Here is a 19,006-nt window from a genome sequence, read left to right as displayed (position 1 = left end):
TCATTTCATCCAGTTAAGATGTCTGAAAATAGCTATGCTTAAACTTGGTCACAGTTCAGAATGGAGATTAAGGGGTTAAGGCTAGAATGGGAATTAAGGGAAGATGCTTTTGAGGGAGGGTTTGAAGGATGAGGAGGCGGCAGAATCGTTTAAATCCAGGGTCCCCGGTCCTCTTAAGCTTATAGCACTTCTGGAATTTTGAAGATGGGGAGCTGGTTCCACAACAAAATGGCTGCCATGTGAGGCAATTACAAAATGGCTCCCATGGAGTAATGAGACCCCCAACCATGAAAACTGCTTGGGAATTATTTACTGATTTTCTTACTCCTTGTCCATGCAAAATTGGTGAAATAACTCCCCTTCCTCAAGGTTTTAATGCAAGAAAACTGCGGAGGGACAAGAATCCTTCCTCTCCACCCATGACACTGTTTTGAATCCATTTGGGCTCTCTCTCTGTCACTCTCTTTTGGGAGCAATCCTCCACAGCTGCTGTGTGGCTGCAGGGAACACGCAAAAAAGAAGTAATGTGGTTTGGCTCTCAGTCACATCCTGTTGGTCTGATTCCCTTTGCTGTCTGTCACAACTGGCAGAGAAAACCTAAGTTAAACACACAATCCTTTATTAATACACAGAAAAAGGCCACAATGTACAGTCACAAAACATAAACAAGTTGTGCTTTTTTCCTCAGAAGGTGAACAAAGTGCTACAGCCTCAACTCCCAAGACTCTTTGGAAACAGCTGATCAAGGCAGACCTGCATATTCAGAAAAGGTGCATGAGAAGTTCTCAGTCTTCAGAGAGAACGGGAACATCATTCCATTGAAAAGTTTTCACCTATCCCAAAATCCCTCCTCTTGGAAAGCAAGGAATAAAGATTGCAGCCTACCATTTTGCCTGTCACATTAGCTTTCCAAGTGCACGGACTTCTATGCGCACACTGGTATATTCCAACATCTGCTCTCTCCAAATTTAAAAGTGGGCCAGTAAGACCACCCCACGGGACATAGTTCAACTTCAGCCTTGGAAAAATGGGAACAGAGCTGGACCCAACTGGGACAAGATCAACACAAGATGCTGTAAAGTGTGATGTCTCCTTCGACAGTCAGTTCTGTGATTGGCTCAGTGGATAGTAAAGGGAGCCATCGCTGTCCAAGTGGGGCCCCGTTCACTGCCCATTTCAGGTGGTCCTTTTCGAAGCGGAAGAGCAGCTGAAGAGAAGAGAACAAGAATGGAGTTAGCAGGGCAGACATGCTAAGAGGTTCCTAGTGCTGGAAAGAGCAACAGGTGATCTAATAAGCAGATACTTTTTCTACACAACCAAAATAAGGACGTCTTTAAACAAAAAATCTCCTCAATGTCCTGACAAAAAAAGTGTCTTGAGGAGAGAGCGGTTTTTTCTCCTGCCCAGTAAAGCTCTCATTTTCGTTTTCGCTGGAGCCCACCATTTCCTGCCGCTTAAATCCTCCGTTGCGCTGGCCATTTGCCCTGGGACGTTTGCTCTGCATGCGTTGCACCCGAGATGTTTATTCTGCATGCATTGCACCCGGACTTCTTTTCAGGAAATAAACTACACTAATCAACTCAGCAGTTCCTGCTGATTCCGGCAATATATAGTTTTTTCTGGTTTTTAAAATTTTGGATGAGCTATCTTCAAAGTCATGAGCCCATGTATTCTGAGAACACTTGGGAAGGGGGGGGGGGAAGCTGCATGGAGATCCTCCCCAAAACACTTCTTTTCACATCCTCAAGACGTTTTATTTGTGTTGTGCAGAAAGGGCCAGTTTATTGGTTTACAGAAGAAGGGAAGGGATAACCAGGCTATGATTCTGCAGCCATAGCTAATTCTGCTTGCCTTTCTTTCATGCCAGTGACATGGGAAGGGCCCACAGCTAGTAGTAGCCAAGCATCAACTTTGCATGAAGACAGCCCCAGGTTCAACCCCTGACAACTCCAGTTAAAGAATCTCCAACAGCAGGTACTGGAAAAGACCTTTCTTTGCCTGTGATATGGGAGCGTCACGGTCAATCACAGTGAACACTGTTGGAGGAGATGGACCAGAAGACTGGCCTCAAATAAGGCAGATTCAGATTTGTGTTTGGAATAAAAAACACTAGCCAACATGGGAGAACTCAATCAAAGACAGGAATCCTAAACACGGGTTCCATTCCCAAATCACATCAAGGATCAAATTACTGTGGCAATTGAGTGTACTCCAAACTCCAATCAGTTTGTATTTTTGGCAACAGAGTCATTTCTTCATTTTAGAAGAAGAGGAGTTTGGATTTATACTACACCTTTCTCTCCTGTATGGAGATTCAAGGTGGCTTATAAACTCCTTCCCCTTCCTCTCCCCACAACAGACACCTTGTGAGGTAGGTGGGGCTGAGAGAGTTCTCAACCAACTGTGACTAGCCCAGGGGTCTGCAATCTGCGGCTCTCCAGATGTTCATGGACTACAATTCCCATCAGTCCCTGCCATCATGGCCAATTGACCATGCTGGCAGAGGCTGATGGGATTTGTAGTCCATGAACATTTGGAGAGCCGCAGGTTGCAGACCCCTGGACTAGCCCAAGGTCACCCAGCAGGAATGGAGGTGTAGGGAAACAAATCTGGTTCACGAAATAAGAATCCGCTGCTCATATGGAGGAGTGCGGAATCAAACCCAGTCCTCCAGATTAAAGTCCGTCTGTTCTTAACCACTACACTGTTGAGGTTTGCATTGTATACACAACATGCTGCATGCTTTTTCATTTGCAATGTATACCTACAAGAATTCAGTGCTGGTCAAAAGAAGGCAGCATTAACTCAAAGAGTCCATGGTTTGAGTCATATTAAATCGTGACACTGAAGCAGGCATTTTTGGACAATTTTCAAATCATTCCTGCTCCAGGGATCAGGCTTGTTGCAGAAGAACTAACAAGGGTCTTCAAAATGAACATGGGAGGGGGGGGGAATCAAAATCAAATAATCAATTCAAATAAATAAAAATTCCAGCAGTTTCACCAAAAAGGAGCTGTGGGTTAAAAATTGTCCCAGGCTGCCCCTTTGTGGCACCAACTGATTTTGCATTCTACAAATGTTACAGGCATGGCAGTCAGGGGGCTGCTGCATTGCTTCGCAGCTGAGACAACTTTTCTCCAAATTAAAAATCAGAAACACGTGTCACTTGGAAAAAGGTTTACTTTTAAAGGAGTGTGAAAAATGTCTTTGAGGAGCTTAGGAGTGCACCAAGGGCTCATTCAGAGAAACAACGAGCATCCTCCTCTGTAGATAGGCCTTTCTGTGACATCTCTACACCGGGAATAATCAGGTGATCCAATCATATGTGATGCAGAGAGGTGGCAGGATTCTTTCTCTTCTTCACAAAGGCTGATTGGAATGAAGCAAGTAAAGTAACATGCACAGAAGCAACGGGCACCCTCCCCCAACAACAGAATGTTCTGCTGTACCAGTGCTCATGAGGGGATACAGAATTAACCAGACGCAGAATTATATCAGACGCAGAGATGTTGCTGAAACTTAGAATATGTCAGCGCTGTGTTCTGAGGAAGTCCTGAGGCAGTTCTTGTCAATTGCAAAATGTCCCGATGTTAACAAAATAAAAGTGGCAATGTACAAAGTTACCAATTGAATAGTCATAAAAAATTCACACAAATAAAAAGATGGCTGCTGAGGGTTTTCCGGGCTGCATGAGCTGCTAGTTTTCCGGACTGCAAGGTCTGGTAATTTTTGCTCCTAATATTTTGCCGGCGTCTATGGGTGGCAACTCCACCTGGAAAACCCTCAGCAGCACGTTGATTCTAGCCATGAAAGCCTTCAACAATACAAACAGAAAAGACTGTCGCAGAAACCGTGGACTGCGTTTTGGTCGGAGCCAGAAAAGCAACCTTGTGGCTGAAGTCATGAAAACAACTTGATAACAGACTACTCATGACTCATGTAGTGAGCCAATTAAGTGCTGCAACTTTTGCGCAGACTAAGAGACTGTTGTTATCTGTACGCTGCTTATACTCCTTTTTAGGAATTACCATCTCTAAAAGTCGGGAGACCTTCCATTTGTTAACTCTTTCTGGTAGGCACAAGACCACCATGTTCTTGTAATGTTTGTGTTATGTTTTTGATATGTTACACATGTTCATATTAGAGCACCTGTCACTATTAAAATTGCACTGAACTTTATCTCCTTTGCAATACCATTGTTGCCAGTTGGCATAGTGTCTACTTTTATATTCCTGGTATACACACTGCCCACATTCGTTACATTTTGCAACTGTACAAACTACTCTGCAAGGCTGTTGCTGTGTGGATAAAACAGTGTAGAGGAGAACAACGTAAGCTGCATTGGGCCCCCATTGGGAAGATGGCAGGTACACAGGAAGTAAATACATAAATAAATAGCCACAAGCATGGGATTTGCTGGAGTTAATAGAACTGGATCCATTACCTCAAAGTATCGCAGTGGGTGGAAGGGGAAGTAGAACGGCACTTTCTCTCCAGACTCCTTCCCTTGGCTTACAATGGACTTCCACACAACATTCTTGTTCGAGAAGCAAACGTTCAAACTCAGGATAACCTGAGACGGGCCCTTCCTCAAGATGACGTTGAATCTGATTTGGTTATAAGACAATGGAAGCAAACTTTCACAGTCAGGGTTCATCCAATTATGATGGTCTAAAATCACTCTTTAATATTTTTTTTGGACAAAATTTGGATGCTGCCTTACTGGCCAGTCCAGGCCACCAAGAAGAAGAAAGAAGAAGAAAGAAGGAAGAAGGAAGGAAGAATGAATGAAGGAAGGAAGGAAGGAAGGAAGAAGGAGAAGAAGGAGAAGAAGAAGAAGAAGAAGAAGAAGAAGAAGAAGAAGAAGAAAGAAGAAGAGGAGGAGGAGGAGTTTGGATTCATATCCCCTCTTTCTCTCCTGTAGGAGACTCAAAGGGGCTTACAATCTCCTTTCCCTCCCCCCCTCACAACAAACACCCTATGAGGTGGGTGGGGCTGAGAGAGCTCAGAAGAACTGTGACTAGTCCAACTGTGACAGAGACAAAAAACACACATGGTGATGACAGGCGCTTTCTGCACAGTCTAAATATTCCGGGATGGGGAAGTGAAATATCCCGATTTGGTCAAGATTTTTGTACGGGGCTGCCCCATAATATTTCCCTTATCCCAGGATATTCAAAAATCACCAAATTGGTGATTCTTTTGAAATATTCCTGGGTGACCTCGCTGCCGTGCAAACACCATGGGAGCAGACCCAGTATATTTTTCCTGCCTCAACACTTCCTCCAACTCCCTCTGTCTCCCCATCATGAATCAGCAATCAGGAGCGTTCTGCCCATCGGGGAGGGGGGGGGGGGCAAGGAGATGGCACTTCCTGAACCAGCCACACAAAAACCGCAACCAACCCCAAAGCAAGGAAGCAGCAAGCCTGCAAGACTACTCTGTGTGAGTGTGTGTGTGTGAGAGAGAGAGGGGGGGGAGGGGAATATGAGGGAAAACCAGCAGCACAAGCCACTCTCCTAACGGGAGGGGGGTGGGGGATCAGATTTTGCACCAGGCTACATTTTTCCTAGGTACGCCTCTGTCAGCAACTGACAGGGTCCAAATCCAGTTTGAAATACTTCCTTCTGTATAAAAGGAAGGAGGGGGAATCTCAGGAAATCTTGCAGAGAAGGTAAAAGAGAGGAGGCTTCCAAGTGTGAGGGAGATGCATTTAGGGGATAGTCTTAGATCTGCTTGCTGCTGCCACTCAAAAACAACAGCAAATCAGAATGTGGGACACTGGGCATACTCCAATCTGTCCAGTACTCTGTGTGGAATAAAATGGAGTTATTACCTACCGGTTCTGCCTCGGCTCCTGGGAAGAAACTGGGATAAAATAGTGCCAGTATGTACAATCCCGGTTCTACCCCGGTGTAATTGTGCCATGCGGAAAACACCAGCTTCTCAAAATGTAGTATGCTGGTCTGACTAGAGCTCTGATGGGGTATTTACTAGAAATTCCAATAGTTTTTACCAGATTTCACCACTGGGCTGAGGCAGAAACGTGGAGTGCCGTTTGCCAGCCTGGTCAACTGTAAATAAGTGAACAATGTGGTTGAAGGGCCCACCCCAAAGGCCGCCCTTTCTCTGAATGCCCCCCTAGGTCAGTGATGGCGAACCTTTTTGAGACTGAGTGCCCAAATTTGAACCCAAACCCCACTTATTTATCGCAAAGTGCCAACACGGCAATTTAACCTGAATGCTGAGGTTTTAGTTTAGAAAAAAACGGTTGGCTCCCTCTTCCTCCGCCCCACCCGCCAGCCTGCTCTAGCCTCCAGCAAGTCCCGTGCGCACCGCTCTGTGCCTCTCTAGCATCTCTGCCTCCTCTGCAGACCTCCCCCACACACCGCCCCCCCCGGGGCAGCAGCCACCCAGAGCACAGGCACCAGGCCCGCCAGCTGAGTCCTCCCTGCTCACCGCGGTGTGCGCACGTCGTGCTCAGTGGCCCAGGCCAGCCTAGATGTGTGTGTGTGTGTGTGTGGGGGGGGTTGATTTTCCACCCCCCACATGACAAACTCTGTGTGTGCGTGCCCACAGAGAGGGCTCCAAGTGCCACCTCTGGCACCTGTGCCATAGGTTCGCCTTCACTGCCCTAGGTAATCCCACCACCCCCTTTGGGAATCATTGACATGGATGGTTGCAATTCTGACAACAGGCCAGACCACTCATTCCCACATTGCAGATGGGAAGATAAGACTTTCTAAGGACTTCCAACCCAAAGATGTCTCTTAACCGCTGCCACTTCTGTAAGCCACTTGGCAGGTGACCTTGACTGCTTTTAAGTGGAGAGCCCAAGGATCAAACCTGCAGCCTAATGACTCCAACCTCCAGGTGGACCTCAGTGATTTCTCAGAATTACACCTGACCTCCAGAGATCGTCCTCTGGAGAAAATGGCTGTTTTGGAGGCTAGACTCTATGGCCATGCCAACTGGCCATGCTGGCAGGGGCTGATGGGAATTGTATTCCATGAACATCTGGGGCACCATAGGTTGGCCACCCCTGCCTGTGGCATTATACTCTGCCGAGTTCCTTCCCCAGGTTCCACGCCTCCAAATCTCCAGGAATTTCACAACCCGGAGCTGACAATCCTATAAGTGGAGCAGCGTCAGGCATACCAAGCAAGGACTCTACCGCTGAGCCAGGGCTCCTCCCCAGGGGGATGATTGGATGAGAAGCCATCAAAAGCTTCCTTCAAGAAATTCATCATTAGCCACCTTGAGATGGGGCGCACCCACTTGAGCAGCTAGGAAGGTGAACGCAGTGACGTTAAGCAGAAGCGTCTGGATTTATACTCATCTTTCTCTCCTCTAAGGAGACTCGAGGCAGCTTACAGACTCCTTTTCCTTTCCTCTCCCCACAACAGACCCTTGTGAGGTAGGTGGGGCTACTGTGACAAGCCCAAGGTCACCCAGTGGGGTTCTTGTGGAGGAGGAAAGAATCAGACCAGATTCTCCAAATGGTAGTCTGCCACTTTTAATCACTGTACCACGCTGGCTCTGAATTAGCTGGCCCTAAACCAGTAGCACAGTAAGGTCACTTGCTAGCTAGCGCTCTCAAGGCCTGCAGGATGGAAACAAAAGACTGTCTTCTCCAAGGACACCGTACATCAAAAAGAAGAGAAGAAAGATTCAGGATGGACAAAAGGAAATATGACTTTATTCAGCGAGTAATTAACATGTGGCATTCACTATCAGAGGATGTAGTGATAGTCACAGGCATAAACAACTTTAAAAAGGGACTAGATCAGAGGTGGATCCAGCAGGTTCTCACCAGTTCCTGAGAGTGGGTTACTAATTATTTGTGTGTGCCGAGAGGGGGTTACTAATTGGGTCCGCTTTTCCATCTCCACGCCCTCGCCTCCCCGAGAGGCATCCTGCCTTTGAACGTGAAGGTTCCATATGGCAATTGCGACTAATAATGTAACTCCCTGAACTGGGTTAATCCCTTTCAGGTACTGCAATTCATTGATTCTCAGCCTTTCGCACCTTTTATCTCACCCCTCTCTATCAAAGAACCTGTGTGTTTCACCATTGCTGTGTTCAAATTTGTGAGTTGGGGCATTTTCTATAATGTGATGATGATTTAGAAATGACCTGGTGCAAAAAAACGTTTGGGGTTGTGGTGGGGTGGCTGCCCATGGGGTTTTGCCCAGGGCTCAGGTTTTGCCCAGGGCTCAGGTTTGCCTAGGTACCGCTCTGCCCCATTTGCTGAGGGGGGGGGGGGGGGCTGGTGAGGGAACCTACTAAAATTTTTGGATCCCACCACTGGACTAGATAGATACATAGATAGGTCTATCAGTGGCTTTTGTACAATTGAGTTGTGCTGTGTGTGTGTGTCTTCACTATTATCTATCCCTAAATGATATAAAGTTGTTGTGTTTAAATTAAAGGTTTGTTAATTTGTTCAAGCAATTTCCTGTTTGTCAAGCCACAGAGCACTGTCATTGTATTCATTTTTAAATTTTCCTAGGTCTCCAATGGAGATTGACGTGGCCAAGGATAAGTAGGTTACACCTGTCATGTGTTAATGGACCTTTTGTTTCTGTATGTTTCTATGCGCTTGGAAATGTAGCTAACTATATTGACCCTGCATGGCACTCCGGATGGGAGGGGGAGATGGTGGAGGGTGCGGATGCAGCCCAGCAGGGAACTATCGCTTGGCCTTGGGATACTTGTCTTTGAAAACAAAGTCTTTCATACCTTGTTTTCTCTCATTCTCGGGGGAGTTGGGAGGGGGGAGTTCCGAGGAATCAGGGGGAAATAAATATGACCGTAAAAGCCAGGATCGCCAGTACTGGCTTTCTGAAACCTGAGTCCTTGTCGCCAACTCAATAAAGGTTACTGATCCTGTATCTAGAGTCCGCTTATTGATTACTGGTCCAAGACCTGACATTATAGGGCTCTTCTTATGTTCTTTTATTCTTACCCATAGCTCTACTACAAATGTGCTGAAGCAAACAAGTACGGTATAATGATGTTAAATTACACCTATCCTGTGTCAATGCTCCACTACTAGAGACATGCTTTTGCCATCGAACAAATGCAAACAAAGAAAATGAAGCAAGCTTACTCTTTTGGATCCTGATGAACCAGGCCCCGCATGATGACGTCATCCCCTGGCCTGAGGGTCTGGGAGAATGGGCAGGTCAGTGGTACAGCCTGATGAGAAAACAGGAAGAGGAGGAGGAGGAGTTAGCAGCAGCATTAACCCTGAGGGACCGCCTCTCCCCATATTGCCCCGGTAGGCCCCTCCGCTCCTCGGAGGAGGACCTACTCGTGATCCCTGGCCCAAAACTGATCAGGCTGGCCTTGACGAGGGGCAGGGCCTTTTCAGCCCTGGCCCCTACCTGGTGGAACAGGCTCCCTAGGGAGATCAGGGCCCTGCGGGACTTAGAGTTTCCACAGGGCCTGCAAGACAGACCTGTTCTGCCAGGCGTTTGGCCAGCCTGGTTAAAAAAAAAAATACATCTACCATGTCATCTGGCCTCCCGTGGGCACAAGGGGGGGAGGGGAGTAGCCAGACGCCATCCACATTTTAAAATGGGTTCTGTTTTTATATAATTGATATTTAAATTATGTTTTAATGTTTGTTTTAACCTGTTGTGAACTGCCCTGAGCCCTCAGGGGGAGGGCGGTATATAAAACTAATGACAGACAGACAGACAGACAGACAGACAGACAGACAGACAGACAGACAGACAGACAGACAGACAGACAGACAGACAGATAAAGTGGGGAAAAGGGGAACAGATGTACTTAAACTCACCAGATGAGGGTCCTTTAGATGCAGATGCTGCAAGAAGAGAAAGGGCAGAATTAAAATCACCAGTGCTGGTTTGGAAAGGCTGATACTGGGGCACAGGAGACATAGCAGTTCTCTTGAACTCCAGTTCAGTCAGAGGCGGAGCTACCAGGGGACCGGGGGGGGGGTGCATGTTGCATTGGGGGCATGCCTGGGGAGGCAGAAAATCCCCCCCTGCGGGGGCCCCCCTGCCCCCACACTTACCTTATTGAAACTGCAGGCTGGAGGAGAGGCCTGTTCCCTTCAGGCTGAAAACAGCCTAGTGGGAACTACACTTCCTAGGAGACCTTGTAAGCCCCAAGGTCTCATGGGAAGTATAGGTCCCACCAGGCCATTTTCAGCCTGAAGGGAAAAGGTCGCTTTTCCAGGCTGAACTAAGGTAAGAGTGTGGGGGGTGGGGGGGGGAGCTGGGCGCTGAGGAAGGGTGGGGGAGCAGAAAACACAGAGTTCACACCAGGCGCACTCTGGCCCAGCTACGCCTCTGAGTTCAGTAGGAGAATGTCTCGTTAATTCCAGAATTGGAACGTGTGAACACCTTTGCTGGTTCATTTGCATCCTTCCCTCTGGTTTCCAGTGTGCACGTGTGTATCACTGACAGTCATGAATAAAGGGAATTTTGAGGCAATTGTGTGATTGCAGCCAGATTCTTTGTGGGCTGTTTTTCCTTCTGTGCACATGCTCTCTTCTGCTTGTTGCTGTGCCTTGTTAAAGAGAGACAATTGTGCAGTCACATCAGGATTGCTCTCTTGCGGTTTCATCAGGGTGTACCCACAACACAGAGAGTAGGGAAAGACGCAAAATGCATTGAAGCTGAAAGCTGTTGGAAGCTGGGGTTGCGCAGCTGCTTTGTACAACGTTGGAAAGCAGAAAACAGAATCCCAAGGGTTCTTCGGAAACAAGACGAGGTGACTCCTCCGCAACCTGGGGAGGAATTAGGAGGAGGCATTGTGGAAGCACTTTTACCTTTTCAAGATCTGGTACTCACCGGGGCAAGAGGGTATCCTGTTCGGCTGTCATCAAAGGGCTGCCAAGTAGAAAGAGAACACTACAAATCAAGAGCCTGCAAGAATCAACAGAGATCTGGCTGTGGTAATTTCACCATCGGTCATGGCTGGGAAATGCGTTCCACACCCTCTGCCTCAGAGGGTATCATCCTATTGTTTCCACTGATGTACAGTTGGAAGCAACTTGATGGCACTTAACACATATCTTTATGCATGCTCTGCTTACCCCCAAGATAGTTTGCTTCCCAGGGGGGTCTGTTTCTCTGTTTACATGCAAGAAGACCTCATTATTTGCTCCCAGGCAAGCCACCATTTTGCCTGCCCCTGCTCCCCGGTCACTCCCAGGTTGGTTGGCTGAAAGCTGGCTTTCCCCAGGGACCTTTAAAGTTGGGGGCGGGGGGGGGAGAGGATGTTTTATAGCTCCTGCAATAGAACATTAGTGTGATATTTTTAAGAGGCCCATTTCCCCCCTGGAAATGCCTCTTGAAGAATGGGTGGAACTGCTCCTGTGTGGGCAGAGGAAAGAGGGGACAAATGGAAAACCCAAAACAGGGCAAACAGACACCGCTCTGTTTCACTGTGCTGGCGGAGGGATTGCACTTTCCTCACATTTGGAAATCACAGGGATTATTGGATCTGCCCCACAGTGAATTCAGGAGGGGGGGAACCTGCTTGCAATGGAAACTCTGCCCCAAAGGAAATGAACACTGAGCACGTTAGGCCCCAATGTGAAATCTGCCTTTGGTCTCAGCAAGAAAGGCAAGCTGTATATAAGGGAAACAAATTATCAAGGGGATGTTGCTCCCTTGGCAAACTCTCAATTTCACTCCTTCGGATACCACATAATTAGTAGGGGTGCTGCTAACAGCCAGGTAATGGCTAGAGACAGGAGTGTATCGAGGGGAAATGGCGCCCGGGAGCAACACCTCCTCCGGCTGCCTCCTGTCCCCACACTTGGGAGCGGGGCTTGGGGGTGGGGGAGCAGGGCTTGAACCGAGCCCTGTCCCCCACCTCTCTACAGGCCGGTTCCTGCTGTCCCCAGGGCCTGGGGAGGGCAAAAGCCAGCCTGCACGGAGGCTGGGGTTTGGCGGCAGCGGGTGGCCCAGGCAGCCACTGCGGCTGCCCGCTGCCGAGCATGGGATGAGTCTGGTGCACGCTGTTTCATCATGTGGAGTGGGGTGCCCCGTGCCCCCCCACTTGACAGAAAGACAGAAACCAGGGACATGTTCCTATAGGCCAGTGGTGGCGAACCTATGGCACTCCAGATGTTTGTTCGTGGACTACAATTCCCACCAGCCCAATTGGCCATGCTGGCAGGGGCTGATGGGAATTGTAGTCCATGAACGAACATCTGGAGTGCCATAGGTTTGCCATGACAGCTATAAGCCGTATGCCTCTGGCTGGAGATCTTCTGGTATTAAAACTCGTCTCCAGATGACAGAGATCTGTAGAAAATGGCCGCTCTGGGGGATGGACTCAATGGCATTGTGCCCTACAGAAGCCCCTCCCCTTCCCCGACCCTGCCCTAACAAGGCTCCACCCCCATAATCTCCAGCTTTTTCCAAACCCAGAGGTGGCAACCCTAATACTTAGCCTACTTTTCTTTTTCCAAAACACATCTGTTCCTCCAGGCCTTTAATTGGCTTTTAAAAAATCTAACCAGCTTTTTAATGTCCTCCTTTTGTTTTATGGTTTATTTTATGCTGTTCGTTGGCTTGTTTTTCTAATGTATTCGTGTTTTTAATTGTAAGCTGCCTTGAACAAGATTCTGAAGAGGCAGCATTAAAATGAAGAAATAACTTGCAGCAGTGAGTTCCTCAAATTAACTAGTTCAGGGGTCTGCAACCTGCGGCTCTCCAGATGTTCATGGACTACAATTCCCATCAGCCCTGCCAGATGGGATTTGTAGTCCATGAACATCTAGAGAGCCGCAGGTTGCAGACCCCTGAACTAATACTAGCCCAAGGTCACCCAGCAAGTGTCATATGGAGGAGTGGGGAAACAAACCCGGTTCACCAGATTAGAGTCCACTGCTGTTAACCACTATGCCGCATGGGCTGTATCGGAACACGCAATTTCTTGCTCTTAACACTTGCAATTTCATAAGTCCCTTGACACATTTTTTAAAAACTCTTCTGCTTTGATTCATGAGAAAAGCAGAAGATAATCACATTCTTGTTAATAAGTTAAATAATTGTACACTGCCAGCCAGGAAAGCGATGGTTTTCACGATGATGTCACCAGAGACTCCCAGTGTGTTTATCCGGACCAGCGGAACGCTGAGATGATACTGGAGGTAGTGTAGGCCATTCACGCTCACCTACGGAAGGAGATACAAGTCGGGATTCATGACCGCCCTCGAGCAAAAGAGAGAGCAGGCAGCCCTGGGGGGAGGGGGGCAGCTCAGCCTCCAGCACTGGATCTGAGCTGAGCTACCTCTTGTACTTTTTCAAAAAGCACAAGGACACCGGAAGAATCTTTAAAAGAAATCCTGTGATCTGTAGTATCTAGGGTTGCCCATTTTGTCCACCAATAGCTGCAGTGATGCCCATAACAGAAACTTGCTCTGTAGACATTAGCCTTCCCTAGTCCAAAGCCGTATAGAAGAGGCTGGATTTATTCCCTGCTTTTTTCATTCATAAAGAGTGTCGAAGCATCTCACAGATGCCTTCCCTTCCTCTCCCCACAACAGACACCTTGTGAGGTGTGTGGCTGAAAGTTCTGAAGAACTGTGACTAGCCCAACGTTACTCAGCAGGCGTCATGTGTGGGAACGAAGAATCAAACCTGTTGAAGTGTGACTTTTTTTCTCCCTTTGCAGGGAAAGCGAAGGAGACCACTTTGGCTGGTCTTGCACTGCAGACTTGCCCCTCTGTTGGCACGGGGAATGCCTCGATACAATCGGGTGTTCTGCACTGCTCCTGGCCCTGCAGCGTATCTGCCACATTTTTGCCCCTGCACGGCACCGCAGCATTGGGCTCCGCGGATTTCCAGAACCGCAGAGTTATTTTGGAATGCCCCTTTTTTGCTCCAAACGCTTCCGCCGCAGTGCAAAACGCCTCGGTAGCATAACTGAGGCCATTCTGCCTGCCTTGCCACTCTGGCCTGTCCCACCAATGGACAGGTGCTGAGAATCAGCAGCCCCCCCCCCCCACACACACACATTGGGGGGAAAAAAGGAGGGAGTGTTTTTGGAAAGAAAAGTGGAGTGTACAGACGCCACAAATGGGAGGGATGGATTTTCCACAGGGGGGGAGGTGAGATGGCCAATTATCTGGCACTGAGCTTGGATTACGGGGGGAGCTGGGACAGCCGATTGTCGGTGCCAGTTTTGTATTAAAAGTCATAAAACAAAACTAGGGAAAGTGAGTGGGGGAAGGGGTAGAAAATCAGCCAATCAGAATGCGGGAAACAACGGTTCTCCAAGCATGCGTGGAAGCGATTCTGGAAGTTCTCGTGGTGCAAATGGAAAGGCACCGGGCTGGTGTAGAACCATCTGGGGCAGAACGCACCACCGCTGCTTCGAGCCCTGTGAAGCACTGGGGAGCAATGTAGAGTCAAAGAGCAGGGCAAAAAGCACCACGGCAGGCACACTCCCGGCCGGATCTACCACGGGGCATTTTGTCAGTGAAAAACCAGCCTGTGTGTTAAATTTTTTGTATAGTTTTCCTGCTCCTCCCCACCTTTCCCCACCCACTTTCTCCCACTCTTCAAGTCACTGTTTCAAAATGATCGCTATTTCGAAATGGTGAAACAATCAGACAGGCTTTCTTTTTCACTTTAACACTGAAGGTCCATCACTGCAACAGACTTTGTGAAACTGACGTTAAATTGACATGGTCTAGCGAAGTAACACTTGACTAAAGATGGCACGCAAAGAAAGTGGCAGGCAACTTTCCCAAATTTGCACAGAAAGAATAAGGAAGTGTTGGGCAAAATGGCAGGTCAGCTCAGCTGGGGACACTGTGCAGGTGGAGAATCCCTATGTCAACAAAACACTACAGGAGAACCCCACTGCAAAAACAACAGCCATTGGGTTAACGAGTGTAAGCATAAATGGCCCAGGAGAGCGTGATCTCATCATATTTTAGAAGCGAAACCAGGGGTCTGCAACCTGTGGCTCTCCAGATGTTCATGAACTACAATTCCCATCAGCCCCTGTCAGCATGGTTAATTGGCCATGCTGGCAGGGGCTGATGGGAATTGTAGTTCATGAACATCTGGAGAGCCGCAGGTGGCAGACCCCTGAGCTAAACAGAATCAGCCCTAGTTAGTACTTGGATGCAAGATTTGTAATTGGGGTGGGGTGGGTTTCCAGCAAGGAAAGGTAGGATGTACATGTTTTAATAAATAAATAACATACGAGTTTTTCCATCAATCATGTCTAGCATTTTTGTTCAAACCCAGGAGTCTCTAACCTATGGCCCTCTAGATGTTCATGGACTATGATTCCCAACAGCTCCGCCAATTGTCCATACTGGCAGGGGCTGATTGGAACTGTAGTCAGTGAACATCTGGAGGGCCATAGGTTGGAGATCCCTGGTTTAAACCATCTGGTAACTCTAGTCCCAATCTTATTACAATGTTTATCAGATGTCTCCTCAATCTGTTGACTGCACTAGTTTATAATATATAATCTATCTTGAATCTCAGTGAGAAAGGTAGACAACAAACAAATAAATACAAAAAGATTCTTGTTCCTCCTTGAGTCAATCCCCCTCCTCCTCCTTGGCTGAGCCCCTGCTTGGAAGGACTGGCACAACATGAAGAAAGTGCCCCATTCTCACCTTCACGTGTTCTTGCTCAAAGAGGAACAGTAGCAGGAAAGGATCTCCTCTTTTCAAGCGCTGGTTAACAAACTTCGATTCCTCCATCCAGCGGCCATTTCTGAGAGAGTTGCAAATGACATGCGAGTGTGGGCGGAATCGGGGATTGAAGTGAAAGGCAATGTCGGCCCGTGGGCTCAGGCTGCAGCCGGTCTGGAAGTCAACCTGGAACCTAGAACCAAGGCAGAGGGCAGGAAAGGTGAGTCAAAAGTGAAGAAGCCCTCAGGAGTCCAATAATACTGGTAGCAGGGAAGTAGGTATAGGTTTTTTATGGAGTGGGTTTGGGGGGGAGGGACCACGCCCCCATCCACCCCTTGGGGGCATGGCCACGCCTCCCCAAGCCCTGACACCAGCCTCAGTGCTTACAAAACAGCTCTCCAAGGCCAGGAATGGCAGGTTCCCCTGCCCCCACACATTGGCTGGGCTCCCAACCAGCAGCCAGCAGTCCCTTCTGCCCTCCCCTCCAGGCAGAGGCATAGCTAGGGAAAATGGAGCTCAGTGCAAAATCTGATTTTTGCACACACACACACACCCCATGGGATCCAAACAGCATCACTTTCAATGGCGTTTAAACTAGGGAATCCAACTTCTCCTTTTAAATCCACCTTAAGGGGAGAATCTGGGCTCCCCAGTTAAAACAACATTGAAAGTGATGCTGTTTTGGGGTGGATTATCCCCCACCCTGAAACAGCATCACTTTCAATGTTTAAATTGGGGACCTCAGATTCTCCCTTTAAAATTATGCTGAAGGGGGTGGGATTTAAAAGGAGAATCTGGGGAAATTTGGAGGGTTCCTGCTGTCAGGGGTGCAATTGTTAAGCTAGCAGCACCAAACTTTCAGGGTATTTTTAGGAGACTCTCCTGATGATACCACCCAGGTTTGGTGAAGTTTGGTTCAGGGGGTCTAAAGTTATGGACCCTCAAATGTGTAGCCCCATCTCCTATTAGTTCCCATTGGAAATAATGGGGGATGGGGGCACCCCCTTTGGGAGTCCATAACTTTGGACCCCCTGAACCAAACCTCACCAAACTTGGGTGATATCATCAGGAGAGTCTCCCAACAAATCCTTGAAAATTTGGTGCTGCTAGCGGCTAGCCTAAAATATGTGCCCCTGCAGGCCAAAATGGTAAAAACACTTAAAAATTTAAAAAAACCACAAACCGGTGGTGGAGTTTCGAACATGTAATGGGGGGTTTAAACCTGGGAACCCCCCCATTACCTACGCCCTTGAGTGGTAGCATCTATGCTCTACAAATTGATCACAGCTGGGGTATGGAGAGGTGGCTTCAATAGATGCTGGGAAATGTGACCCGCTTCTATACGGTGGGCATATCTACATTATGAATCTCAAGCACACTCGAAATGCTTCAGCCATCACAGTTCCACCTCCGACAACTCCAGCAGTGTGAGGCAATGAGGACAGGCTTTTCATGGTTGTTGAACCCTGAAGGGTTAATCTGCTTCCATGTAAACCTGTCCATGCCTGCTGAGATTCTGATCTGGCTGTGTTGAGCTCCAGAAGCAGAATGAGTGGTTAGTAGGTTCTTATTGGTGCAGGCACCCATATTTTGGAATAACCTCACTAGACTGGGTGGTCAAAGGGATACTTTGGTTTCCTTTAAGAACCAGTCAACATTGTTTTTATTTGCCCAAGTTTTTAGTGGCATTTTAAGAAATAACAACAAAAATAACAATTATTGTTGTTGTTATTAATAATAATAATAAACGTGTATGCTACCCTTCCCCTCATAGCAGAGCAGCTTCTAACATATAAAAATAACAGTCATGCAATAAATAGCACTTCAAAACTGAGTTGGCAGCTGAAACCACTAATCAATAAATAAGCTAAAGATTTCCAAAATTTAATAACACCCCAACCAATTACCAAAAACAACAACAGGGGGTGGGGGGGGGGAGGCCATTTAGATGGTAAGATAAGTAACTGCCTCAACCATGTGTCTGTCTTCCAGGCCCCGTGGAACTGCATCAGATCAACATTTTATTGCAATGAATTATAATTTTTAACATGAGCTGTAAGGGATTTTAATTTCATTTATTTATTGGCACATCACTTATCTACAAAATGTTATCAGGCAAGGAAAAAATAACAATTATAAATGAGCAAAGAACAACAAAAACATGTATCAGAAAATGTTAACTAAAGGACTACAACTATCCAGAAGAAAGAAGCTTAGCACGAAAACGGACCCCTCTTCACCTGATTCTGAAAACAAATGTAGAGATGGTGTCAAGAAAACCTCTTTTGGGACCAGCTTCCTTTACCAGGGTGCCAATATAAAGATGGCCCTTCTTCTGATAAGCTACTTGTCTACAGCCAGAGGCGTAACTCCAAGGGAATGGGGGGGTGCATGACGCACTGGGCGCACACCCCTATAGAGACGTGGCGAGGGCGTTCCAGGACGGGGGCAATCCGGGGCAGGGCAGGGGCAGAGGACACACAGGTGCACTGGGCGCTTTCCCCCCTTGCTATGCCTCTGTCTAAAGCAAGGTCTTGGAAGATGACTGTTAGGCAGGTTCATTTGGGATGTAGTGGTCCCTCAAGTATCCTGATTTTGGTATCTCTTTTTTGACGTCAAGACAGTGCAACAATCTTTTAATGAATCAGCTGCAACACCTTGCAAAACCACAATTCCCATCATTCTTTTGGATAAGCCAGGACAAACAAACCAGAGAGACACCAGTAGAGTATGGACATGTTTCACAGAGGCTCTACAATACTAAATCAAGTCAGGATTAGATGCAAACCTCACCCAGTTCAGAATGGATCACACATTTAAGTTAAAAAGGTGCTGGACAAAATGGCTCTTCTTAAGAGGTAAAAAGGAGAAAGAGTGAACTTTTCTCATGTTTCAGCACACACATCTCCATGAATCAAGGGTCTTAACTCCCATCAGAGATTGTGCTGCACCAGGAACAGTGTTTGCTCTGTAAAGTAGGCGTTTTCCGCAAGGACCATATATCCTGGGATAAGGAGGTGAAACATCCTTGTTCGGCCATGACTTCCGCATGCCTTCTGGGTCTAACTTGGGCTCACCCCATGAGAGTTCCCTTATCCCGGGGTTTCCAAAAAACGATAAATTGGCGGTTCTTAAAAACACACACCTGCCTCTCCCGCTCCCATGCAAACATTGCAGGAGATCGCCCAGTTTATTTTTCCTGCCTCACCACCTACAGCCAATCAGAATGTCAGAAAAACAGGACAGTTCGCGCATGCACAACAAATTTGGCAAGGAAAATGAAACTAAACCGGGGCCATGCATAATCACCTGGAGTTCTTCCTCCCAGCCTGAAAGCTCTGATGGGCTGCCATG

General features: G+C 47.6%; 1 protein-coding gene across 2 annotated transcripts in view; it reads right to left on the bottom strand.

Annotated features, from left to right (window-relative positions):
- Positions 1 to 602: 602 nt before the first annotated feature.
- The window catches only part of LGALS12 (galectin 12), a 44,141-nt gene continuing 25,737 nt past the window's right edge, over positions 603 to 19,006 (bottom strand). For both annotated transcript variants that reach the window (XM_048512950.1, XM_048512960.1), the window contains 7 exons: positions 15,635 to 15,845; positions 13,049 to 13,168; positions 10,830 to 10,868; positions 9,809 to 9,835; positions 9,113 to 9,201; positions 4,445 to 4,607; positions 603 to 1,207 (listed from right to left, as the gene is read on the bottom strand). In XM_048512950.1, coding sequence (XP_048368907.1) covers positions 1,061 to 1,207; positions 4,445 to 4,607; positions 9,113 to 9,201; positions 9,809 to 9,835; positions 10,830 to 10,868; positions 13,049 to 13,168; positions 15,635 to 15,845 — 796 coding nt within the window. In that variant the 3' untranslated portion in view covers positions 603 to 1,060. The remainder of the gene's footprint in view (positions 1,208 to 4,444; positions 4,608 to 9,112; positions 9,202 to 9,808; positions 9,836 to 10,829; positions 10,869 to 13,048; positions 13,169 to 15,634; positions 15,846 to 19,006) is intronic.

Source organism: Sphaerodactylus townsendi, linkage group LG01 (genome assembly GCF_021028975.2).
Source record: "Sphaerodactylus townsendi isolate TG3544 linkage group LG01, MPM_Stown_v2.3, whole genome shotgun sequence".
Classification (NCBI taxonomy): domain Eukaryota; kingdom Metazoa; phylum Chordata; class Lepidosauria; order Squamata; family Sphaerodactylidae; genus Sphaerodactylus; species Sphaerodactylus townsendi.
This window is presented reverse-complemented; position numbering and strand designations above follow the sequence as displayed.